Source organism: Pararge aegeria, chromosome 18, assembly GCF_905163445.1.
Source record: "Pararge aegeria chromosome 18, ilParAegt1.1, whole genome shotgun sequence".
NCBI lineage: Eukaryota > Metazoa > Arthropoda > Insecta > Lepidoptera > Nymphalidae > Pararge > Pararge aegeria.
This window is the reverse complement of record NC_053197.1, coordinates 13,937,442-13,964,218: the sequence shown is the minus strand read 5'-3', so window position 1 is coordinate 13,964,218 and position 26,777 is coordinate 13,937,442. Positions and strand designations below refer to the sequence as shown.

The following is a 26,777-nucleotide window of genomic DNA, read 5'->3' as shown; positions in this document are numbered from 1 at the left end:
ATGGAATGGTTCAACCACATAACGAGCGAAGCAAAATTTACTCATTCACTCTTTTTACTTCGTTTTCATTACTTAAATAAAATATATAAATATAAATATACTACGACAATACACACATCGCCATCTAGCCCCAAAGTAAGCGTAGCTTGTGTTATGGGTACTAAGATGACTGATGAATATTTTTAAGAACAATATACATAAACAACTATATTATACATATAAACAGCCAGACACTGAAAACCATTCATGTTTATCACCCAAACATTTTCCAGTCGTGGGAATCTAACCAACGGCCTTGGACTCAAAAGCATGGTCGCCCACTGCGCCAATCGGCCGTCAGGGTTTTACGTTTAAACTAACGTTTTATCGAACTAGATATATTTACCTTTAGTTTTGTTCGACTATTTTTATAGTGATAATTTCACGCACCTAGCAGATGGTCCACCTGATGGTAAGTGGAAAACCTTCGCCTAAATCATCGACAAATATTTCGCAAGAGCATGCAAGTAACACGTCCTACAAAATGCTGTCCTGTGACTAACTTGAGGCGTGATGTTAAGCCTAAAGTGGCTGTTATCACACCTGCAATCACCCTTACAGATTGTAACACAGTAATGCCTCTGGAAATGAAACCCTGAACCACAGAATTAAGAATACACAGAAACCGTGTACACGACTAATATTAAAACCAATCCACTTTAGAATAGTTTCTCGAACAAACGGTCAGTCACTTCATACCATTTAGCAGTTGACAGTAATTATTTTACCTTTAATATTCTAAACGTTTACCATAAAATGGGAAAAAGCTAGCAACATTCTTCGGGTTTAAAGTGAGACGTGCACGGAGCGTTTTCACTGTTTTAGGCCATACAATAATGCCTGAATGAGGATTCTGTATATTCTTAAATGCCCTGAACGCAATGGCGTGAACTGTTAAAAGAGTAAAACAGGAATTACAATATTTATTTTATTTATTTATACACTTTATTTGTACACTAAGAAGGGAAAAAAAACATAAAAAATTAGGATACAAAAAACCGACGTCTTCCAGGCAACCTTAGGATTATGAAAACCAAGAGAAACCAGATAAAACATACAGGATAAAATCCATCTTATATCTTATAGCAATCCACTGCTGGACTAAAGACTGGACAGACAGGTTAGTGATCAGGTAGTAGTAGCACAGAGGACGCTGCTGCCCGTTATATTCCCTTAGACCCTTAGTCACCTAGTACGACAACTGGAGAAAGAGGATGAGTAGTGACAACTGTATTTTGATCTGCTGTCACCGCATGGCACAGTAAAAAAAAATTATGAATTCTCAATTTGCCGGACACAAGCGGCACTAGATGCGATAGATGGCGCTGTTTTAGTTTTATTTAATATTGCATGGCGCTATGAAGATTCTTTACTAATAATTAGTATAGACCTCTTTCAACTCTTTATTTGTACACACAGTTAGGAAAATAAAGGACGAATAGAGAGAAACACTGGAGAAGAATACAAAAGGCGGCCTTATCGCTTAAAAGCGATCTCTGCCAGGTAATCTTAGGATTAAGACAACAAGAGCGAGAACAAATAGGTGGTATAAAATTATTGTTAACCTACATTCAAATTCAAAGTCAAAGTCAAAAATATCTTTATTCAAGTAGGCCCATAGGTAACACTTTTGATGCGTACATAAGAATTACACGGTAGTGAGATGATGGCGATAACCACATTCGTAAACTTTAAACTAAAGCTACGAGGGTTTCAAACGCGTCCTGGTCTAAGAAGAAGCCCACAACAAACTTAGCCAGGTGTTTTTTTTTTGTTATCACCATCTCACAATGTCATTTTAAATTATTAGAGCAACGTGGTTAGAGCAATAATTTACACCCAAGCTTTTTTATCGATTACGTAGTCCTTTATACTATAATAGGCCTTTTCTATAAGCTTACGTTTAATACAAACTTTGAACGTTTTAAGAGACATCTCCAAGATGTCAATTAACTACTCTTCTACTCGTCAATTCATTCGTACTCTTGTGTATTCAAATAACTTCATAATAGTACGAATACATAAACAAAATATACACAAATAAAATAAATTAATAGGTTAATACTAATAGGCTGAGAATTATAGGGTACAAAATCTTGCTCAGGGTTCCATTTTTCACTCGGGTTTTTTGGTGTGGGTGCGATCCGTCGATCCAACCCAAGACGTCTTAATTACAACACAGTGCTTCACCACTGCACCAGGAAGCTCGTAAAATAGCACTGGCCTACACTCATTTTGGTGCTTAAGATTTTTAACCTGACTTTGGGTATATTTTGTGAGCATCAACAAGAAAACTAGACCCATTTTTCATATCAGCTCCTGTTCATAAGAAAGGAGAAAAATACATATTTAAAAAAAAATATTAATTTATTTGGAAGTTATACATTAGCAAAATTTTTCTTAAGTGAGATTGTCCTGGACAATCACGCATAATTCCCCAACAATAATCAGCCATCATATGAACATCCCATCTGCCTTGGTATCTCTGCTCCATTGTTTTTATATCAAACAACGTGAGGCACCCACACTTTATCTTGATTGCCAATTTCAAAGTATACAGAATACAAGCGAATTACCGTGTCATTAATCGGTTTCCGTTGATCTTTCATTATATACTCATCGCACATGTAGCAAAACATATCACGATCGTTATTAATATTAATAATAATCATTTATTCAGGCCAAAAATAATGGATACAATAATTACATGAATGCCCTAACCTCTGCGGAAGGAAAACCTGTGCTACAGACGGTAGGTCCTTCCAGGTGCTTATTTATTTTTTATGAAATCTACATATTATAACAATTTCAAAGGTTAAAAAAAGAATAAGAAAACAAAATAAAAATTAAACAAGTTGCAACTTTACTTACTTGCCATCATAAATTTATACGATTAATGACATAAAAGTAGTTATAACATGGACTGATTTTGAATAGAACCGTCAAAAATTTAAAATAAGAATTGTAGGTAAACCAGAGCTGTCAGCTGACACCTAGGAGTAACAATGTCGTTCATACTAACTAGCATTTTGGGTACCATGCCCATAAGTGAACTGCTAGACGGCTTATATTTATTTTAAATATTAATTTTAGTTTGTAATTATTGTTTCCCTAGAAAAATATATTTTTCGTTGGTTTATTAAAAAAACTACGATGCGAACAGAGCTGCACCAAAACAATTTTTTTTTTGTCGGCCAGTGTAATTTTTCCGCGGTCTACAGTTTTTGCAGCGGTCGATGATTCGTATCTGCCGGTAGCATTTAGTTCCGGCAGCGCATTTGTGTCGACTGAATGGAATTTCACAACCACCAATATTTGTTTTGATGACTTGCTATAATGCAACTGCCTCGTTCGTCTAGTGGCAAGCATGACAACAATTGCGAGGTCCTGGATTCTCGGCGGGGGGCAGAACTATAAGTATTGGGTTTTACTGGCAAAAAGCCTCAGTACTAGACCAGCCCTGGCCCTGGTCATAAGAAATGGGCCACCCCCGTGCCTGAACAGCTTATAAATCACGCCAGAACAGCTAAACTGATCTGGGTGAAGCACAGAGATTATAATAGAATAGCGCAGAAGCTACTTTCCCTTCCTAAAATAGTACGGTTCCGACGGAATAGATTTGTTTAGTGTTTCAAAGAGTAACGTGATTTTTTTGCATTTTGTTAGTTAGAGAAAAACGTAGTATACACATCTTTACTTACTATGACAGAATGACGATTTAAAGGTGACGTTGTCAGTGTACGTTATCGAACAGTTCGTGAAATACCGACAAAAAGAACACGAAAGCGGGTAGTCAGATACTGCCCGTGACATCCAACTTGACGGTACCTACGCAGTCCCGTCGTGACCACGATCGATGCAACTTGGTCGAAATATCGACAAATACAAAATATTACCGTGATATGTACCCGTTGAACTATATTTAAGAAACGTTGATTAACCACGAAAATCTTAGTTTAAAATCCCTCGGGTAGTTTTCATTTCAAATATATTGCCATAGGAACTGACCTGTTAGGTTATGGTAAATCATGCCAATTACTGTAAACGGCAAGATCACTGCTAGTTAGCAAGCAAACACGATTAATGAATTATCAAATTAGCATTCAATTTCTATGATGGCGCAGTCCGTAATTACCGTTTCCTTTGTCATTATAGGCAAAGTAAGTATGTAGGACTACCGAACTATTATGAAAAGCTAACATTGTAAAGGTAAACTCATACTAATAACATAAAAAATTATAATCTGTGGCAAAACTAAGTACCTACAAAACATTTCCAAATTGTAAGAGCTGTTTTCAATACTCTATTTTTATACTACAACTTCAAGAGTACGCAAAATACTATGTTTATTTATAGGAATATACATATATGTGTATTTACGAGTATATGTATGTAGGAATGAAGCGGTGGTAGCGCATTGGGTAGGAGCTCGACTTCACTTTCGGGGGGCCGAGTTCAAATCCCAGCTCGCACCTTCTCAAAGTTATGTGCGTTTTAAGTAATAATAATATCACTTGCTTCAACATTGAAGGAAAACATCGTGAGGAAACCTGCATGCCTGAGAGTGGTACATAATGCTCTCAAAGGTGTGTGCAGTCCACCAATCCAAACTTGGCCAGCGTGGTGGACTACGGCCTTAACCCCTTCTCATTGTGGGAGGAGACCCGTGCTCTATAATGGTTCATGTGATGATTATGAATTATTACCCACGCATGATTGCCTTTGAACGCTCAGATCCAGAAATGTACCTACGATTTTGCTTACATTTTGACTTATACTCCTACTTGGGTCAGAAGGATCTTAGGGCTTAACTGACTAGTCCAAAATGAGTTTCAAACAACTATTACATAACTGTTTTACAAGCTGTTGCCTGCGACTCCGTCCGCGTTTATTTTGTGAATTTAAAATTCCCGCACGAATCTTTTATCTTAACAATATATCCTGTGACCGTATTTCGCCTCGACAATTTAAGCAATCAAGCCATGCATACGTACCCATGCAACAAATGCGTTTTTTTTAATTACGAGGGTAACTTTATAGCTTTTCTGGATACATATCTATCTCTAGAATGCAAACTACATGTGTGCCAAATTTCATCTACATCGGTACAACGGTAGAGCCCAACATAGTTAACAAACAAATAATAAATAAATAATAATAAATAAATATACTACGACAATACACACATCGCCATCTATCCCCAAAGTAAGCGTAGCTTGTGTTATGGGTACTAAGATAGCTGATGAATATATATTTTTCTTTTAAATTGCATATTCATATTTAATGTAAGTTTTTTTATTTAGTTTAGTTTTTAATTATTCTATTTATGTTATAGTGTAGTGCGTAGTGATGGGTCATAGATACCAAACAAATAAATAAAAATAAATAAATAATACACATAAATACTTATAAATTACAGATAAACACCCAGACACTGAAAAACATTACTGTTCATCACACAAACATTTTCCAGTTGTGAGAATTGAACCCACGACCTTGGACTCAGAAAGCACGTGGCGCAGTAGGTCGCTGCCCACTGCGCCACTCGGCCGTCAAATAGACACACTTTTGCTTTTATAATATTAGTATGGACTAAAAGATGCAATTATACCAGCGAAAGAACGCAATTTAAAATAAAAATATAAGCCATTTAATCCCAAGTAACATATTAAACATCGAAAAAAAAAAACGAATTAATATTATTTGTGGTGACAGCTCCCATACAACATTAACCATTTTAAATCACCCTCACCAGTGCGGCAACCCGCCAGATGTGGATGAAGAGACGCGAGCTAGATTACCGGATGACACAATACGTCTGCGCAAGCGGAAATCTTTTTTGTGCTGCTAGGTGTGTCAAAACGACCCTAAATTAAAAATTTCTAAATTCATTTATTTTAAGTAAGCCTAATATAAGACCTTTTGAAATGTCAAGTATGTCTGTTTGTAGTGACTCTACTACCGGTTAGCAGTTACTCTTTTTCAAGAGCTGGATGCTTCCAAGCAACCATGTCATTAAGCTATCGACCAGACCAGATCCATCGGACCTTTTAAAAAAAAAAATAGAATCTGCAATTAAAAATTAGTTAAGTGTAAATAGCTTTATAATAAACTTGCATAAAAAAAAAAATCTTTAACTTATACGTAGTCGGTTAAATAATGACAGAGGTTTTGTAGTGCAATGCAACATGCAGTCTGCAGGTAACTAAATTATCAATTATACTCAATTGCTCATGCAAAATCCCTTATTAATGCTTAATTTGTACCGATAGTACTTGATTGTATCCAGACAGTACTTTATAAGCATGTCTTGTGCTAGAAAGAGGCATTTCAGCCTTTTTGATGCGAAGGTGGGCGGAATTTGGTTTTCATAAGTGTTTTTTTTTATTTTTTAAAAATAATATGGCTGAAATTGTTTTCAAAATAAATGGGAAGGAACATAAAGGTAAGTTAGTACTCGTATAATCAATCGTAGTCGAACGAAACATAGTTGCTTAGCTAAGCGTTAAGAATCACTCTGCCGGCAATGGAGAGAGCTACGCTCGGGATATCCATTCTTGCTTCTTTTCTCCAAGCTAAATGACACTGGCGAAGTAAATTTTGGCATATGGGCACGAGAAAAAGCTACTAACTAAGGAAAGAAAAAGAGACGTACACGTACTATCTCGGAGTGCCTTAGGACCAAAATCGGCAAACAATGCGTGTTGAGTGATAACTTTAGGTTCCGAACGTGGTCTTTACCCATGTGTCTAATAAGGGAGCTGAGAAGTGAAGAAGAAGAAGAAGGAAACTGACGATCCCGCAGCGGGTGCTGGTAAGAACTATGAAAACTACGTGGAATGTGAAAACTACGTGATCGGGAATGAGGAGATATGTAGAACAAGAGTTACCGACATAGCTACACGAGTCGAGTTGAGGTGGCAATCGACTAGGTACATGGTTCTTAGAACCGATGGATTTTGGGGTCTCGAATGCTGAAATGTTGATCTCGCACCGGCTAACGCGGCGTTGGTGCACCGCCGCGCCGATTAATATGACAGGCGACATCAATCGAAACATAGGAAGCCGCAAGGCAGTCCACTTATACCGCCATCTGTTGTAATCTTGTCGAACTAACAGACAATTACGACTCTTTGTAAGTTTAATAAACAAATAATTCGCAATAAAATAATATGAGATATAAACTATCCTATCTCTAAGTTGGAACACATAAAAAAAATTAAAATAAGTTTAGAGTTTCATCCAGAAAGAGCATCGTGTTACGGTAAATTTATAAAGTGGGTAAATAATTAAACTTTTGATAACTATAACTTCATATTACGTTGTTGACGGCCGATTGGCGCAGTTTGCAGCGACCCTGCTTTCTGAGTCCAAGGCCGTGGGTTCGATTCCCACAACCGGAAAATGTTTGTGTGATGAGCATGAATGTTTTTCAGTGTCTGGGTGTTTATCTGTAATTTATAAGTATTCTTAGTATTTATGTATATTATTCATAAAAATATTCATGAGTCATCTTAGTACCCATAACACAAGCTATGCTTACTTTGGGGCTAGGTGGCGATGTGTGTATTGTCGTAGTATATATATTATTTATTTATTTATATTTTCCAGATATTTATGTTCAAGACATTGAGGTGGTGGGTATTTTGATATAAATACCCACCACCATTGATCAATCGTGACACTGGGATCACATATAATAGAAGATACAACAGTAAAGCAAAGAAAACTATAGGCTTTTGGTAGTAGTAGAGCTCCGTACCGCGATGGTTATTTCTGCCTCCAAGCAACACTGCTGTGTTCTGGTCTGAAGAGCGTGGCTGCCAGTGTAGTTAATTACTGGCACGCTAAGCTTAACACCTGCGCCCCAGGTTGCTGGCCACAGTACGCCACTTTGTAGGACCTGTACCTTGCATACCCTGCGAAGTGTTGCTCTGTTAATAGTCGATGGTTTTCCACGTAACTCTGATTGGTTCCGCTCGTCTCCTACTCAACTAACACTCATACAGGGCTCGGGTCTCCTCTAAGAATGAGAAGGGTTTAGGCCGTAGTCTAAAACGCTGCCCAAGTGCGGATTGACTTCACACGCCTTTGAGAAAATTATGGCGAACTCTCAGGCATGCAGGTTTCATCACGATTATTTCCTTCACCGTTTAAAGCAAGTTATAATTAAATTGCTTAAATTAAAACGCGCATAACTCAAAAAGGCAGTGGTGCATGCCGGGTTTCGAACTCGGTCTCCACGAAAGGAAAGCCGAAGCCTTAACCACTAAGCTATCAATGTAGAACACACTAATTAAAGCTTTGGAAGTTGACTGAATTTCAAACGACTACCTTCAAAACCGAGATTGCTTTTATCACGCAGTATAAACAAGTAAATTGTAGCTCACATAATATTTTAAGTTGAGTTCACTCGCCACTCTCTATAAGTATTTAGAAGTGATGTCTCCCTAATTGGGAGCAACTGGGACGTAATAACAAACGTAAACGTAATTGCAGCAGGGATATGTGATACTAATGAACATGTCTATTTCCGAACGTAATAAGCTGCTACTGAAGGCTTGAATGTCACGTTATTACGGAAATTATACGTATAAGCGGAAGCTACGGGATATTCCAACAAATGCCTGTAGAGCAAATAAATGGTTCTGGCAATGTTATACGTGTAATAGATACTTTCAATACACCTGCGTCCAAAGAAGATATAAACACAACGCTTTACCTGCTACCGTGTTTTGTATCTTTTCTGAATGCTTCCCAATTGTCGTAAATAAATAAAAACGCATAGTTGACTTTCTTTTGTCGCCCTATTTTTCAATTCTTTCTTTTAATGATCAGTGGACCTTTGAAAAGTAGATCAAAACTACAATGTTTACTACTAGATGGCGATAAGGTCGCTTTAAGACATATATATAATTGCATATACTTATTTCGGCATCGGCAGTTGGAGAGCCGTAGCTTAGTGGTCACAGCGCGAAGGCCGTAATTGCCAGAGAATTGCAGGTTCAAATCCTTTCTTTTCCGAACATTTTCATATACATTTAAAATTTATAAAATTAAGAATAATGGATTCTATTCCCAATACAGTAGATGGAAAGTTCGACCCAGATGTGACTCTCAATGAATACATAAGGAACGTGGCCCACCTTCGCGGAACTAAAGTAATGTGCCGTGAAGGTGGATGTGGTGCCTGTGTGGTGACCATCCAAGCAGCACTACCACCGAGCAATGAAGTGAAAACCTTCGCTGTCAATTCTGTAAGCTTACAATTCCTTTTTAATCTGTTCATTTTTGTAGGTAAATTAAGATAAAAATATTTCTTTTAACACAGTTGTTGGAATGTGGTCCTTTATGTAATTGTGCGGAAAGTTGGATATTTTTCGTTAGTGCTTTGTTTCAAGCCATTCAGCAGTTTCTTCAACTAATTTTATATACTTTGATTAAGTTTATCATTGGAGCAATAAAATTTATTAAAAAGTGCAGGGTATATTAAAAAGATTAAAATTGCGTTCAACACAGAGGGCTATCTAGATATCCAAAATTCTCTACAGTTCACTGACTTAATATTATGAATTAGAGTTTTAATTAATAGGTATTATGATTGCAATCTCAGGCTTCAATTGAACATAGTAACTGGCAAACAAGGTATTGCAGATACATAAAACACATTGTATTGAACGAACTGAAATATCAAATCTCTAGCCAGGCCAGACAAAACCAGAGATTTTTTTATATAAATTTTACAAATTATCACAAAGATTATAATAATATATCTTGTGATTGTTATTAATAGAGGTACATTTGGTTCATATTCGTTCTCTAGTGCCTGGTGTCAATTTTATCGTGTCACGGATGGGATGTGACAACAATAGAGGGCATTGGTAGCGAGAGGACCGGTTATCATGAAATTCAAAAACGGCTTGCTCGTTTTAATGGAACTCAGTGTGGATATTGCTCTCCGGGTTTCGTGATGAGCATGTACAGGTAAATCGACAAAAATGGTCTTTTCATTTACTATCATTCTTCTATTTTCCCAAACATTTTCTGGGAAGGTATTTTATTCCATAAAACTTTTGGTCATAAAATGTTTTAAATTTTGAGAGCGGTCAGTGCGCAGCTAAAAGTAAATTTTGGGACTCATCAGGTTTTAATAAATTAAAAATTCAAAAATTCTATACACATGTAGGCCTTTCACACGCATATTTACAATATTTTGAGGTCACGGTAATAACTACATCTAGGAGGATTCCAAATGTTTTAAGAAGAAGAGGACACCTCAAACTTAAAATTAATAGCACCTCTTATAGCTTACCATATTATGACATACCTGCATTAGCAAAAAATACTGCAGAGTTGTTATTAACGAATAAAGTGAGAATAGCGAAATTTCAATTTTATCAAAAGTTTTATTACAGTCTCTACATGTCGAAAAACAAAAACTTGACAACTAAGGAGGTGGAAAACTCATTTGCGAGTAACATTTGTCGGTGTACTGGCTACCGACCAATTGCTGAAGCTTTTAAATCATTCGCAATTGATGCTGATAAAACACTACTTGATAAAGTTGCTGACTTAGAAGATTTACATTTATTGAAGTCCTGTACTAAGGATTGTTTAAAGAACTGCTCTATTAACAAGTGTACGAACCAAAAGATCTTAAGCAAAAACATTGACTTATTTAAAAATAAATTTGATAACAGTTGGTGTATAATTGAAAACCTTAACAGTCAGATGTTTATGGTTAACAGTCCAGCGTACAGATGGGTAAAAGCATATTCTTTAGCTGATGTTTTCAAAGCAATGCAAGGTGATAAAAATTACAAATTGATCGCAGGAAATACTGGACAAGGCACGTAGATTATATTCATTATTTTTACAAAATATGATTCTTAAATCAAAGCTGAAAGTAAATGATAGAAATAACATTGTTTCAGGAGTAAACCAACAAACAGATTATCCATCAAACATAATAGATATATTTAGTGTATACGAACTTAAAGAACATGTTCTTGATGTTAACTTAATTTTGGGAGCTGGTATATCATTGTCGGAATTAATGGGAATTTTTCAAGACCTTTCGACATCAACTGATGATTTTAAATATCTAAAAGAACTTCATGACCATTTAGATTTAGTAGCTCATGTTCCAGTACGAAATGTAAGAGTAGCTTTAATGTCTTAAAAATTATTGCTAAGTATAGAGAATTGGAAGATGATTTATTTTACAGATTGGGACAATAGGTGGAAACCTTATGTTAAAACATATTAATAATGAATTTCAATCGGATTTGTTTCTAATGTTCGAAACTGTTGGCGGAGTAGTGACCATAGGTATTATTTTTTAAATTAAATTATAAAGTTGAAAAATAAACTTAAGATGCAATAATTAACTGGTATTATAGCTGAAGAAGTAGGAAAGAACACCACAATGGCACTCACGGAATTTCTGAAGTTGGATATGAATGGAAAAGTTATTGTAAATGTAATTCTTCCACCATTATCTCAATGCTGTTCTCTTAAAACCTACAAGGTAATAGTCAAATAAACCTAGTATTTTGGAAAAACTTTAAAAATAACATTACCCTCATAATACGTTTCAGATCATGCCTCGAGCTCAAAACTCTCATGCCATAGTCAATGCTGGATTTCTATTCAAATTCCATCACAACTCTCAGCTCCTTGAAAGTGCTACTTTAGTTTATGGAGGCATATCAAAAAATTTTATACATGCGGCCAGAACTGAAACAATATTAATTGGCAGAGATCCCTATACTAATGAAACATTGCAATTAGTACTAAGGAGTCTTCAAGAAGAGATGCAACCTGAAGAAAATCCACCTGAACCTTCAGCAGAATATAGAAAAATGCTTTCGATTTGTCTGTATTACAAGGCAAGTATCCTTTCAAAGTAACAATTGGCAACGCAATTTTTAAATCAAAATATTCTATATAATATTCATATTAATAATAATATTCTTAAAATTTATTACACTTCAGGCGATACTGTACCTTTGTCCTGAAGAAAAAATTAATCCAAGATTCAAATCAGGGGGGAAAGTATTCAAAAGAGATGTTTCTAAAGGAAGTCAAAGTTTTGAAACGGATGAAAGTTTATGGCCCTTAAACCAACCTGTCACGAAATTAGAGGCAATTGTTCAATGTGCTGGTGAGGCTGAATTTTCAAATGATATCCCGGCAATGAGTGATGAAGTGTTTGGTGCATTTGTAACAACTGATATTAACCCTGGCAATATCATTAGTGGTTTTGATACTAATCAAGCGTTTGTAAGTACCCATATACTTAATAAACATGAAATAGTAAAGAAAAAACTCAAAATTTTGCTAAATACTTTTATCCTTCTTTTCAGAATGTTTCTGGAGTATTGGGATTTTATACTGCCAAGGATATACCAGGAAACAATAGCTTTACACCTTCAAAAATTCCAATTATGGATGTCGATGAAGAAATTCTATGTTCAGGGAAAGTAATGTATTATGGGCAACCAGCTGGAGTTATTATAGCTAATCGGGAACAGACTGCTCAAAAAGCTGCAAAGCTTGTCAAAATACTATACTCTTCAGTTAGTAGCAAGAAACCATTGTTAACAATAGATAGTGTACTTGAATCTCCAGAAATGCATGAAAGAATGTCCAACAATCAAATCATAGAACCAACAGATATTGGAAATGATGTTAAATATGTTTTAAGCGGAGAATTAAAGTTAAAAGGCCAATATCACCATTACATGGAACTCCAGACATGTGTAGCCATCCCCACAGAAGATGGTTTAGATGTTTATTCATCGTGTCAGTGGTTGGATTTGACAAGTGTTGCTATTGCTGAATGCCTTAACCTTCCAGTGAACCGGTAATAATAAATTTATTTAATAGCAAATAAACTGAATTTTTTGTTACTTGTCTTATAACGAAAAAAAATAATTAATCATCGACTTAAGGAGAATCTCATTTAATTGGTTTTGTATTAATTTATTTTAACTCACTTGTTTTTCATATTTTTAAAACATACTCTCCCTTTAAAAAGTAATGAAAATATTGTTTTCTTTCTAAGACAAGTTAGGAAAATGGATTCTAAAAATACCCAATGGTGAAAAAACCCACCAATCCGCACTGGGCCAGCGTGGTGCCCTACGGCATTTACCCCTTCTCATTGTGGGAAGAGACCCATGCCCTGTAGTAGACCGGTAATGGGTTGATATGACGATGATGATATTTTCTTTTTCAGAATAAACGTAATTGTCCGTAGACTGGGTGGAGGATATGGAGGTAAAATATCTCGATCTTCGCAGATAGCATGTGCTGCAGCACTTATTGCTCATTTAGAAAGAAAACCCTGTAGATTTGTGTTGCCACTAATAACTAACATGAAATCTATTGGAAAGAGATTGCCGTTAAATAGCAAATTCGAGGTAAATATATAGAACGTTCTCCTTCTGCCACAATGTATCTATTAACAGATTGCTTTTATAATGTGGCCGCTTTTTCCATTGTTCTACTATCTCTTTCTATCTTATTGGTTTTGTACAAAAATAACCAGTTAAGAAAAAAAAAAATTTTAGGTAGGGGCCAATGGAGAAGGCGTTATTCAATACTTAAAAACTACTTTCCATCAAGATCATGGATATTCGTTTAATGAAAATATATCAGGAAGAACAATTGCCCACTTTTACAGTTGTTATGATCCAAGGCGATGGAAGATTGAATCAAATAGCATTATCACAGATACCGCATCTAATACTTTTTGCCGGTCACCATGTAAGTATCACAAACATTTTTTTTTCATTTTTTTTTATAATTCTATAATTTTTGATAGTATTTTTGCGTACACTTAAAGGAAATATTATAAATTTCATATTAAATTTATAAATTTCAAATGCACATAAAAATTGCATCGATGCCGAAATTATGGCCTCACAGTCGCTATAAGATTGATATAAATGCATATACTAATTTTGGCATCGGGAGTTGGAGAGCCGTGGCTTAGTGGTCAAAGCGCTCAGGCCGCGATTGCAAGAGAGTCACAGGTTCAAAATTTTTATGTGCATTTTAAAATAAAATTGTGCAACTATTTTTGTAATTATAATAAGGGACATTCCTTGATCTTAGCCTTTGAACTAAGTATTTCATAATAATTTATTGATATTATTCAGGCTTAGTAAATAAATAAAATAAAAAAGCCTTTTATTATTCCTTGATTGAAAATATTAACAAAAAAAAAAACATAATAAATATAAATATAGATAAGAATATAAGCTTTTGCAAATTTGTTACGTTAGATAATTTTTTTTTTTGACAAGTTGAGTTATGAAATCCCTTGTGGGTAAAGGCCTCCTCCATTTTTTGCCACTCAGCTCTGTTTAGCGCTCTTTCAAGCCAGTTCTCGCCAGCCACACTCTCTGTTTCATCTGCCCATCGTATCTTTGATCGACCCCGTTTTCTAATGCTCTTTGGACCTTTCCATAGAGATGTGCGTTTTGTCCATTTATTTTTAGGGGCACGTGCGCCGTGATCTGCCCATTTCCATTTCTGGCTTCTGCTATAGGTTACGCTGCAATAACTTTGGTTTTATTTCTAATGGTTGCGTTTCTGTGTCTATCTTTGAGTTTAATAATTAGTATGCTCCTTTCCATAGCACGTTGGCAGGTTTATTTTTTGGCACGTTGCACTGTTATAGATTATTCAGGTTAGTTATTGTAATTATTAGTAATATTAAAAATTATAACTTAATTTACTAAACCTCGCAGCTTCTACAGAAGGCATTGCAATGATAGAAAATATAATGGAATATATAGCATATAACATTGGAAAGGATCCTACACAAGTACGTCTTATAAACATGGAATCTGAAAACAATCCTTTCCCTGATATGATTAATCAATTGAAAACCGATTCCGAATATGATAGACGAAATGGGGAAATAATTACATTCAATGCACAAAACAGATGGATGAAAAGAGCTTTGAAATTAATGCCTATGACATTCGAAATTTATTACTTCGGAAATTATAACTCGGTAGTGTCAATTTATCACGCGGACGCTTCAGTGGTCATTTGTCATGGTGGCATAGCTATGGGACAAGGGTTGAATACAAAAGTAGCACAAGTGTGCGCTTTTGTATTAGGAGTACCCTTGGATAAAATAAGAATAAAGCCGAGCACAAGTTTAATATCACCGAATGCAATGGTTACCGGTGCAAGTATTGGAAGCGAATGTGTCGCTTTTGCTACTAAAAAAGCGTGTGAAATACTCTTAGAAAGGTTTGCAACGATTAAAGCAAAAGGTACGTACTCTTGGGAGGAACTTATTGCCAAAGCATATGAGGAGGGTGTTGATTTACAAGCTACGTATATGTATTCTGCTAAAGATGATCTAAAGCCGTATAATGTTTATGCAGTTTGTGCCCTAGAACTTGAAGTTGATATATTAACTGGTAACCACGACGTGAGAAGAGTAGACATACTTGAAGACACCGGAAGAAGTTTAAGCCCTATTATAGACGTTGGTCAGGCAAGTTTGAATACATAAGTTTTCATACATAAAAACAATAAATGTGTTGACAATAAATCCTCTTTTACTGAGCATCGTTGCAACACTTTTCTAAATTTACAAATACTGTATACAATGTTTTTTTATGAGACTGCTAGTGGTTATTTTAACTTTTAGGTAAATATTAACATTTAAGAGTAGTGACCAAGTTTTTTAATGGAAAAAGTTTCACGTAAGGCCTTAATCTTTCCTTGCCGAAACAGATTACGCTCTCACTAAATTTTTACTGAGAAAAACAATGTAAACTAAAATAATCTAGTAAGGATTTACGAATTTCGTTTTTATTTGCACTTAAAAAAATAAATCTTTGTTCGTGTACAGATAGAAGGTGCATTCGTGATGGGTCTAGGTTATTGGACATCAGAAAACCTCGTCTACGACCAATCAACAGGAGAACTGCTCACAAACCGCACATGGACGTACAAACCGCCGGGTATCAAAGATATTCCTGCTGATATGAGAATTTACTTTCGCAGAAATGCTGGTAATGAACACGGACTACTTCAGTCTAAAGGTATCTAATAGGTAAAAGGTAATAAAAATTAAAAAGTTGAAATGTAAAATGTACTGGACCAAAAAAAAAACGCTCATTTGTGTTGGCCGCCATCTTGAATTTGGAATCTATCGTAGTGTATAGTTTTCTTTTAGTCAAGCCCTTTAACTTAATACCCATATTGAGGAAGTTTCGAAAGATCATGTATCTGCCATTTAGTGACGGTAGCCATATTTGAGCGATTTTCACATAAAATAGCTAAAAAAAGCCTCAACAACTAAATCTGCTTTCAAAAAAAATTAAACTACCTTCGTTCGGGAGCTATGATGCCACAGACCCACACATCCTCACACTCGCACACACACACACACACGCACGCACACGCAACACACGCACGCAACCCTCACAACACGCGCGTGCGTGGGCTCGCGGTAAGTGATGATGCAGTCTAAGATGTAACCTGTTATAACCCACATCCTTAATCGATTTCTACGCGACATCGTAACGCAACGCTAAATCGCTAAGCGGAGCGTCTTTATCGTTAGGCTTGAAACTAGCCAAGGCCGAAGCCTCTCACAAGACCAGACTAGAGAAAATTCAGAGATTATAAATTCCAAAATTTCCACTACCGGCGATAGAACCCAGGATCTCCCACTTAAAGCAGCGCTCACCGCCGCGTCAGGAAGATTGTCAAACTTGTTTTACCTTGGGAATAATTTTGATACCAACCAGACCTTAAGACATTTCCGTATATCTACGCAGTCAATTAAAGATTTGATGTAGTAAAAGTTTCTATTCAATGCGAGGTTTTAAGTCAGGGTGAATTAGCAGCAATAATGTGTTTCAGTTTAAATCATATTGAATCGATAAAGACAAGCACGTTTTTTTCAGCTACAGGTGAACCGGCGTTTTGTCTTGCGACAATAATCCTACACGCGTTTCGGGAGGCGATACGTAGCGCGCGGCTGGAGGGGGGCTACCCGGATCAGTGGCTCGATATAGGTTTGACGCCACAATTTATTTAGCTGATGCCCGCGGTACTGTACATTTTTCCGGGATAAAAAATTCCTATTGATGATCTATGTTATTCCAAATTTTAGTCTAATTTGTAGCTTCCGCGTGAAAGAGTGATAAGCATATATATATAGTTTTTATGATTTGATATATTGTTCAAATAAACTTGCGAATTCACGATATTAGTAGGATTCATCATCAACATATCAACCCATTGCTGACCCACTACAGGGCACTTCCTATAATGAGATGGGTTTGAGCTATACTCCACCACCACCAATCCGCACTGGGCCAGGATTGGTGGACATCACACACCTTTAAGAACTTTATGGAGAACTCTCGTGCATGTCGGTTTCCTCACGATGTTTTCCTTCACTGTTGAAACAAGTGTAATTACTTAAAACGCACAAAACTTTGAAAAGTTAGAGGTGCGTACGGAGATTCGAACTCAGCCCCCCGAAAGTGAATTCAAACTCCTACCCACTGAGCTATCACCGCTTCAAATATATATGATATACAGAAAAATACCCAGACACTGAAAAACATTCAACACAGAAACATTTTTCAGATGTGGGAATCGGACCCACAAAGCAGGATCGCTGCCCGCTGAGCCAATCGAACGCCAATAACATGCATTCATCGTTACTTTAAAACCCAACTCAACCGAATAAATTTGATTCCTATTCCAGGTATACCATGTACAGCGGAGAATGTTTTTACGGCAGTTGAACATAAAGTTGAACATTTTGTACTGATGTAATTAAAGTTTCGCGCCAACTAACAGCCTCAAGGTATTTGTGTACATAAATATTGCTTGCAGTATTCGAAATTCAGCGACCGTTTCAGCAACTTTACTTTTTTATTCTCAGTATCTGAATCGGACAAGTCCACTAATAACGAAGCAAAATTGCGGAGAATCACGTTGGTGACTTTTACGCAATCATGAGAAAAAGATCTGCATCAATGATGAGCAGGATGCGCGGAAGCTCCAACAGTATTTTGAATATTAGGCAATAAATAGGAAAATCCATATATGGAGCACTGGGTTGGTACACACACCAACTGCTCAAGACGGTAGTTACCTTAATTCGGAGATATTTCGAATCTCGAATCTGGATATCTATAATTCGGCGGCCGATTGGCGCAGTGTGCAGCGACCCTGCTTTCTGATTCCAAGGCCATGGGTTCGATTCCCACAACTGGAAAATGTTTGTTTGATGAACAGGATTGTTTTTCTGTGTCTGGGTGTTTATATTTATTTTATAAGTATTTATAAAATAAAATCATCAGTCATCTTAGCACCCACAACACAAGCTACGCTTACTTTGGGACTACATGGCGAAGTGTGTATTGTCGTAGTATATTTATTTATTATTTATTTATCTATATATATAGGTTTGGCCAACTTTAATTTATAAAACAGTTAATAAGACAGTAAATAAGTTTTGTGTACCGCTTTCGGGTAGTCGCCTGCAGAATCGGAAACCATTTCATTTACCTTTTTTTCGGACCAAGGCAGAACAACGTACGCCTGTCTTTCGAATATGCTCACTTTTAAATGCTTCTAGAAACAACTGTGACATTTTTAGTGCTTTAACCTCATTCAAAAAACATGTCTAACATTTACTTACATAGCTTAAATTAATTTATTTTCCGTTTTACTTTTATAACATCACTTTTCTTTTATAGTATTGCAGGTATTCAGTTTTAAACTTTATTTTGTTAATTGACCTTTTAGATTATTTTAATTAAGCATGCTGTGGTCATTTCTAGAAGGTTTCAATCTCCTGTCTTCCTCTTTTATTTATGTTATTCTCATGATAACCAGTACCAGTTTAATGATCCAAAAAAAACATAGATAAATGTTCCAAGCTATGGAATTTTATCCGAAATAAACGTAAAATAATACACGTAAAACGTTATTTTTTAATAATTTTTTTCGTATTTTTTTTTGTAACGTCGATTTATTTGCATGTTTGGCAACTTCTGCCTTCCTTATTTATCCTGGAAACAAATAACTACTCTTTTATCGAACATAAAACGTCACTTTTCCATACAATAAATAAACAAAAGTGACGTTTGACAGCAGTGATTGCAATATTTACGCCTGTCGCAAGCCTGTCGCGAGATACGTAATCACCCTGCGGTTCTCCTCTCAGAATGAGAAGTGCTCAGGCCGTAGTCTACCACGCTGGCCAAGTCCGGATTGGTAGACTTCGCACGCCCTTGAGAACGTTATTGAAAACTCTCAGGCATGCAGGTTTCCTCACGATGTTTTCCTTCACCGCTTAAAGAAAGTGATATTTATATTCCTTAAACTTCCTTACTCATCCTGAAAACAAGAAAAACTACCTATTTATAGAAAGAAAAAAAAGAAAGAAAAATCGTCTTTATTGACACACAAATGTTACATTTGTGTCATAAATTTGTTAAAGTATAAAAAAAAATGACAAAGAAGCTGGCTCAGTATAGCTGCATACTAAAAAACGCAGCACTGTTTTCAGCCAGCCACATTATTTTCGTCGTCACTGAATCCTCGCGAGTAAACAATGACAACATATTCATTAAAAAGGACAATAACATAGAATAAAATAAAAATTATGAAACTAATAAACATGAAAAACTTAAATCAAACATCATAAAATCGAACTAATGTTTACTTTAACTGAAATTTAAAGCTACAACCATTTAAAATAATATTTGTAGAGTAAGTTCATTTTAAGTTTTGGGCTTTATAATTGTATTAGGTGATTTTATTATAACACGTAATATAGTTAAGAAAATAAATAATAATTGATGTGTATTATTTTTGTTTGATTTAATTTGACGTCACATTGCAGGAGAATATTGGAAAACTTTAGGCACGGGATTGGTTTATACAGCGAATTAAGAACATCCATTAACGTCTAAAAATATAGCATAAAAACCACTCCACTTTAGTAGTGTTTCTCGAACAGACGGTTCGTCACTTCATTCCATTTAGCAGTTCAAAGTAATTATTTTACCTCTAATGTTGTTAACGTTTACCATGAAATGGGAAGAAAGGGAAATGTTTTTGAGCTAGCAATATGCCACGTGTGTAAAGTGAGACGTGCGCGGGGCGTTTTCACTGATTTGAACAATGCACTGTATGCAATAAAAGGAGGAATGAGGGTTCTGTATTTTCTGAACTCTGTGGGTTTCCGCCAATTTTATGACTTCGGGCTGATACTACTTGAACCCATTTGTTTTTACCCCTTTGTCAGTAAACTTGGCGTTACGTCCGAATAGTTATAAAAAGTTGCGTAACTATTTCAACGTCATTTTTAACCACCCACAGTTTTGAGTTAATTTTTTTTTTGGGCTAAAACGAAGCCTATTTTGGCTCTGTAACTCAAACAAAAAAAATACATGTTTCTACGCTGCTCGACAGAAGATAAACCAACCATCATTTCTGTAGCTTTGGCGTGTACTGATTCTTAACCTTTATTTTTCAACTAACGGTTACCGGTTTTAGTATACGTTAAGGTAGTCATCAAAATCAACCTGTCAACATATTACTGCTGGGAAAGAGGCTCCTCATATGAGCGAGAGTTTTAGAGCATAAACCCACAACACTGCCTCAATACGGGTTGGCGGGCTTAACGTTCACTGCTGCGTCAGGGAGTTCGTAATTATTACTCTTTTCACTGATAATTACACATTGTCGTGTTTATTTACGAGCTAGACATGCAGAAATAAAGGGGTTTGCCTGAACTATGACGATGATGCCTAAATGACTAGTCTTAGACTTCTAATACCTATAATTCTAGGTTTCGTTTTAATGTTTCCGAAATGAAGGATTTCTGCTGAGTTATTCATATAACAGCCTCTATTTTGTGTAATATATCATTATTATACATCGACTCTGACATTATAAACGCGTGTTTTCGAATCAAAGTACCATTGTGACAACCTCGTCAGACCGATTACCACTAACTCTTCGCTCGCCAGTAAAAATTATAATTTAACGCGGAGATTACGTTAAATAGTTTTAGTTAAACAATTTACAACCTCAAGTTTTTGTTATCTGTTCTTTCAACATTTTCTGCAGTGCTATAAAGTTTTAAAAACCAACATACCTCTGAAATTCCTGTTGGTTCGATATAATGGCGAAAGTGGTTTTCAAGATAAATGGAACCCAATATGAAGGTGAGTTACTTAACTGTAAAATTACATAAAAGAGAGTTTGAGAAAACAAAAGACTTCATGAATTTTGTATTGACATGTTGATATAGAGCTGATAATTTTTTGTATGGATTTCAATGCAAGTAGAGGTAGTATATTATTTTAATATAATCCAAAGGAAGTTAAAAGTTTGATTTATCTTTAAAAACAACCTTTCGGATGTCGGACGAAATTTTTTGTCGATTTTACCACAATTCCTTCAAATGTAAGCTGAAATCGTCAATTTTTCTTCGTTCAGTAGAATCTTGGTATCAGGATTTTTTTTCTTGACGACCTGTTATTTAAAAACAGCCCCTGAATGGATAAAAGCAAACCATAGGTCAACGACAGATTTTAATTGCTAGGCATATCAAATAGATAAAGTAAATTATAATAAGTTAGATGTGGTGATAGCGCTGTGGGTAGGACTTTGACTACACTTTCGTGGGGCTGAGTTCGAATACCCTCTAAGTTTTCTAAGTTATGTGCGTTTTAAGGAATTAAAATCACTTGCTACAACGGTGAAGGAAAACATCATAAGGTAAAATTACACGCCTGAGAGTTCTCCATAACGTTCTCAAAGGCGTGTGAAGTCCACCAATCCGCACTGGGTCAGCGTTTTGGTCCACCAATCCGCGATGGCCTAAATCCCTTCGCATTGTGGAGACCCGTGCCCTGTAGTGGGCCGGCAATGGTTTGATATGATTATAATGATGATAATATGTATGAACGCTTTATGAGTGCTTGAGAAAGGCCTATATGAATAAAGAAATTTAGAATTTGAATTTAGAATTTATATTGCTGAACAAAGTACTATGCGTCACAAGCTCTGTTAACTGAGAAAAGTTGTAGGCTACAAATATACGACCACGTTACGATATAGACATCGTAACGTGGAAAATATATAGACAGATACCCATAGACATCGCGGATAAAACCGGTGGGCAAAGCTGGTTTGATAATAAAAAAAATATTGCGCTTTTATCGTTGTATGGTTTTAAATAACAGTTCAATAAGAAAGTCAAATATAAGTGAGTATTTGACTGACACTGTCACATTGGACCTCGCACTTTGAAGTATGAAAACGTGGTCGTACCTTACAAAACCACAATTTTTTTTCCGTTATAAATGACTTCACTTCATTTCACTTCACACTTCACTTCCCTTCACTTCACTTTACTTCACTAGAAAATAATCCAGTCTAATAAATACCCTATTGCAGCTGACGGCAGGTATAGCCCGGATGTGACCTTGAATGAATACATACGAACAGTGGCGGATCTCCGCGGCACGAAGGTGATGTGCCATGAGGGCGGATGTGGCGCATGCATAGTTTCCGTCAGTGCAGCGTCACCACCAACGAACGAAGTGAAGACTTTTGCTGTTAATTCTGTAAGCAAGTATATTTTTTCCACAACTCCCATCCTAGTTCCTATCTTATCCTGAAATATCATGTCCTAGCCTATTACAACTTAACATATCACTTCCTATCCTATCATATTGTGATATGAACCATTACTCACTGGCGTGCATAGAGGGTATTAAAAAAACCTCCACATCAAGTTGTAAAAACTTAAGGATAGGCATTGTGAGAGTTATAAATAGCCTAACCTTAAGTATTTATAACTCGTACTGTAGATTTCCTACATTTAATATCATCTGCTTACCCTGTGCATACCTTCTATGCACGCCACTGCATATACCTACTGTCCCATCATGTCCTATCCTACTTATATTATAAATGCGAAAGTTTGTTTGGATGCGTGGATGTTTGTTAATCCTTCTTGGAGATGGAAATGGATTATACCTTGGATTAACACATGCCACTTTTTACCCGGGAAAAATGTACTTTTTAAAATCGATAACGAAGCTCCGAGACGGCGAGTTATTCATACTTGTATATCCATAATATTACCATACTATATCCAAATCTCTCTTATCTATAATCAGCATCAAACATGTTTGCCTCTGCGACTCCTTTGCAGTAACACGTTCCAGGATCGCTTGCTTTTGGTAACAGTTACTATTTATAGAAAGCTACGATAATGAGATTAATGAAGAGATGAAAGAACGCAGCGTGGATCGGAAATAAGCGTTTTTTACGGTTTTATAAAAATCCATCGCCTTTTATAAAAGCAACACTTTACAGGACGTGCGTGTATCCATCAACCTAACGCGTTCTGTGCTTGTAATTACACCGGCAACCACGCACGTCAACACTGCTAGGTGGCAGATATAAGCATTGCGGTAGTTCTTTTCCGGATTCCGGACAGAGCCCCTGTCACCAAAACCTATACTGCTACTGCTTAGACAGAGGATACTTTTTAACCCGGAAAAGAAAATGGGTAGCCTGCTCACGCGGGTATATAAAAATTGTTGTGAACATTTGAAAACTTGTTTGTTTGTGACTATCTTAATATGCTTGTATTTTCAGTGTCTTGTTTCGGTCCTATCCTGCCACGGTTGGGAAGTAATGACTGTTGAAGGCATTGGAAACCGGACGATCGGTTATCATGAAATTCAGAGCAGATTGGCGAAATTCAATGGCACTCAATGCGGTTACTGTACGCCTGGTTGGGTTATGAATATGTACAGGTAAACTTACGTCATTTAGACTTGTATCTGATAGACGTTATATCTGATATAATGCTCTTACAATAAATGAAATTCTAGTTCTGTTATTTTGCGAAGAATATTTATTAGATTTACATCCCACTGCAGATACCTCTTCGGGATTATTTAAGAGAGGGATATAAAAGTTATAGCTTCAACATTGCTCCACAGAAGGTGTTGGAAAAGTCTGGATATTTATACGAATAATACTATCATCATCATTATTATTACATTAATCAATGAAAGTAACGACACGGCATGGGTATTTTGTGGCATTCCAAATTCCACCGTCTTGTGTGGCTATAGAACGTCTTACTGGATTACGAGTGACGTCACCTTACTTTTCGAACTATTTTTAGAAAGCCCTTTCATTTGATACCGATTTTATTAAAACGTAGTAGTAGAGTAAAGCTGTTGCTCGTTCTATCCGTTATACTTAGTTCGCACTATGTTAGTAATTTTATTCATTAGCGCGTAATTCACCAGCTAAAAGCATTCGAACCGGTCGATTTCGTCGAGTTTATTGGTAGTTTTAAAATGACTTTATTACGTGTTAGGCTGTTCTTCTTGTTTAACACCACTTACTTGTAATCTGAACACGACTCTAGTGCAAACGATTTCTGGGAAGTAGCTAGTATTTTAGCTACTAAATTACTTGCTGCTAGACCAAACTACTAACATAGTGCGAACTAGCATTTATATTCCCTTACAAGCCTCGTACGAAACCCGCGGGAAGACGAAAAAAGAAGGGTTGATGACATCTGTATTCTGATCTGCCGACACCACCGTGCCGTTCACCAACACACACTATTTGGTTTCAGCTTATACACGGCGAAAAATAAAGATCTAAAAGCAGGGGAAGTTGAAAACTCATTTGCTAGCAACATATGTAGATGCACAGGCTACAGACCAATTGCAGATGCCTTCAAAAGCTTTGCAAAAGACGCTGATGATAATTTAAAAAACAAACTGATTGATGTAGAAGATATGGCTGTGTTCAAATGTTGTGGGGTTAAATGTAAAAATGAATGTGTACATAATAACGTTAATAATGAAAACCTAACTGAAAAGCGTAATGTTCAAGAAGATGACTGGTGTGTTTTAGAAAAGAGTAATACAAACATATTGGCGATAAAAGGTGTAAATTATAACTGGTTTAAGTTATTTAAATTAAACGATGTTTTCAAAACGATAGATCAGTGTGAGGATTACAAATTCGTAGCAGGAAATACTGGACAAGGTATGATATAAGCTTAGCAATCAACTTTGGATTAAGATATTGTTTATGTATGTTGATGTAATCTAATGAATAATTAATTTTAGGAGTGTACCACGTAACTGAATACCCGAAATACGTAATAGACATATTCAGTGTAGCAGAGTTGAAAGGTCACATAGTAGATGTAAATCTAATATTGGGAGCCGGTATGCCTTTGACGGAAATGATGCAAGTTTTTGAAAACATGTCATCTGAAAATGAAGAATTCGCTTATTTGAAAGAATTTCACAATCATTTAGATTTAGTTGCTCATATTCCAGTAAGAAACGTAAGTAGCCTTAACATTGTTATTTCTATTTGTGGCTGCCAGATTATATAATTAAATAGTGTTTATGATTTTGATATATGGCCAACGTTATTTTTAAATTTCTTTTTCACTTTTTATACTAGACCGGTTTGGAAACACGAAGGAAATGTCAAATACCTGCTATGTTAAACTGGGCAAACCTTGAAATGGTATTTAATAAAAACATGAAACTTATGTGCAAAATAGTAACGCAATCGTAATAATTTAATCATTTGCAAGGCCCATATAAAAATAATAGAATACAAAACCAAAATAAAATTAACGTGACTGGTTGGTTGATAAACGCTATTACTCGGTAAAGGAGTTCTTGGATAATAAAATATAATTATTAGTTTAGTTATTTTTTACTTGACATTCCATGTTTATTGTTTCATACAGTAAAATTAATGGAATTTTGTTATATTCAGCCGATTATTTTGATTTTATTTATTTTGATGTTTTATTAATTATTACATAAATGAATTTGTTTAAATTAAGATTTGCATGTCATATATTATGACTAAACATGTATAACTACAATGTTTTATGCAAATAAAAGGATTTGATTCGATTTGAAATAAGAAAAACAACAACAACAATCTTTAAATATATAGTTCACATAAATATAAAACAAAAAATACGTAAAAGTTTTGTTAAAGCAATTTCATATAGATCGATTTAGATGCAAAGATTAGGAACTCCCTGACATCACTGCCTTACTGAAATTGCTAGAAACTTGTACATTTTGGAATATCGTGTATTAATTAACACAAATTATACAAATTGCTTTCAGATTGGTACAATCGGAGGAAATTTATATTTAAAGCACGCGCATAATGAATTCACTTCAGATCTTTTTTTGCTTTTTGAAACCGTTGGAGGAATGATTACAATAGGTAAAGCTTGATTATCTTAATTGTCGTTAATCTTCGATTCTAAATTTATAGACCACATAAAAACGATAGCGCAACTCATCCAACTTTTTCTATATACTGTCCGGTTAATCTACATATGTGGTTTTGACAGAAATTCGACAGGCGCTTAAAGGATTTTATTAGAGTCATCTAGCATACCATATATAAAACAGCTATAGGTGCTACTTTTTCAGTGCAAAGTAATACTATCGGAAATGCCCGTTTTCCTTCCGTTTTCCCCACCGTTTGACAATTCAAATTATGAGTGAATCTTCTAGAGAATCGAAAAGGTAAAAACCCTCATTTTGTTGCATCATCTCTCAACAGCTAAGATGTGTATAAAAAAGTTTTAGGCCAAGAGAAATTGGAAAAAAATCACGCATCTTTAA

The 26,777-nt window shown here is 35.7% G+C and overlaps 2 protein-coding genes across 2 annotated transcripts in view; both read left to right on the top strand.

Moving 5' to 3' along the window:
- Positions 1-6,441: 6,441 nt before the first annotated feature.
- Positions 6,442-17,871, top strand: LOC120631773 (xanthine dehydrogenase-like). The gene is made up of 16 exons (XM_039901451.1): positions 6,442-6,484; positions 9,127-9,296; positions 9,863-10,023; positions 10,455-10,888; positions 10,974-11,197; positions 11,268-11,370; positions 11,442-11,569; positions 11,640-11,930; positions 12,037-12,324; positions 12,408-12,907; positions 13,283-13,466; positions 13,617-13,812; positions 14,802-15,565; positions 15,926-16,118; positions 16,989-17,099; positions 17,801-17,871. The coding sequence occupies exons 1-16, from the start codon at positions 6,442-6,444 to the stop codon at positions 17,869-17,871; spliced, it is 3,861 nt and encodes a 1,286-aa protein (XP_039757385.1).
- A 3,362-nt stretch (positions 17,872-21,233) lies between these two features.
- Positions 21,234-26,777, top strand: part of LOC120631545 (xanthine dehydrogenase/oxidase-like) — a 44,461-nt gene continuing 38,917 nt past the window's right edge. The window contains 5 exon segments of the mRNA XM_039901174.1: positions 21,234-21,281; positions 22,519-22,688; positions 23,731-23,891; positions 24,731-25,149; positions 25,233-25,456. Coding sequence (XP_039757108.1) covers positions 21,239-21,281; positions 22,519-22,688; positions 23,731-23,891; positions 24,731-25,149; positions 25,233-25,456 — 1,017 coding nt within the window. The 5' untranslated portion in view covers positions 21,234-21,238.

Excerpts from the sequence above, each read along its gene's own strand:
- LOC120631773 (XM_039901451.1), top strand. The coding sequence starts at position 6,442 with ATGGCTGAAATTGTTTTCAAAATAAATGGGAAGGAACATAAAG. Across the intron at positions 12,325-12,407 it reads TTGATACTAATCAAGCGTTT|AATGTTTCTGGAGTATTGGG; the intron begins GTAAGTACCCAT and ends CCTTCTTTTCAG. Across the intron at positions 13,467-13,616 it reads CGTTAAATAGCAAATTCGAG|GTAGGGGCCAATGGAGAAGG; the intron begins GTAAATATATAG and ends AAAAAATTTTAG.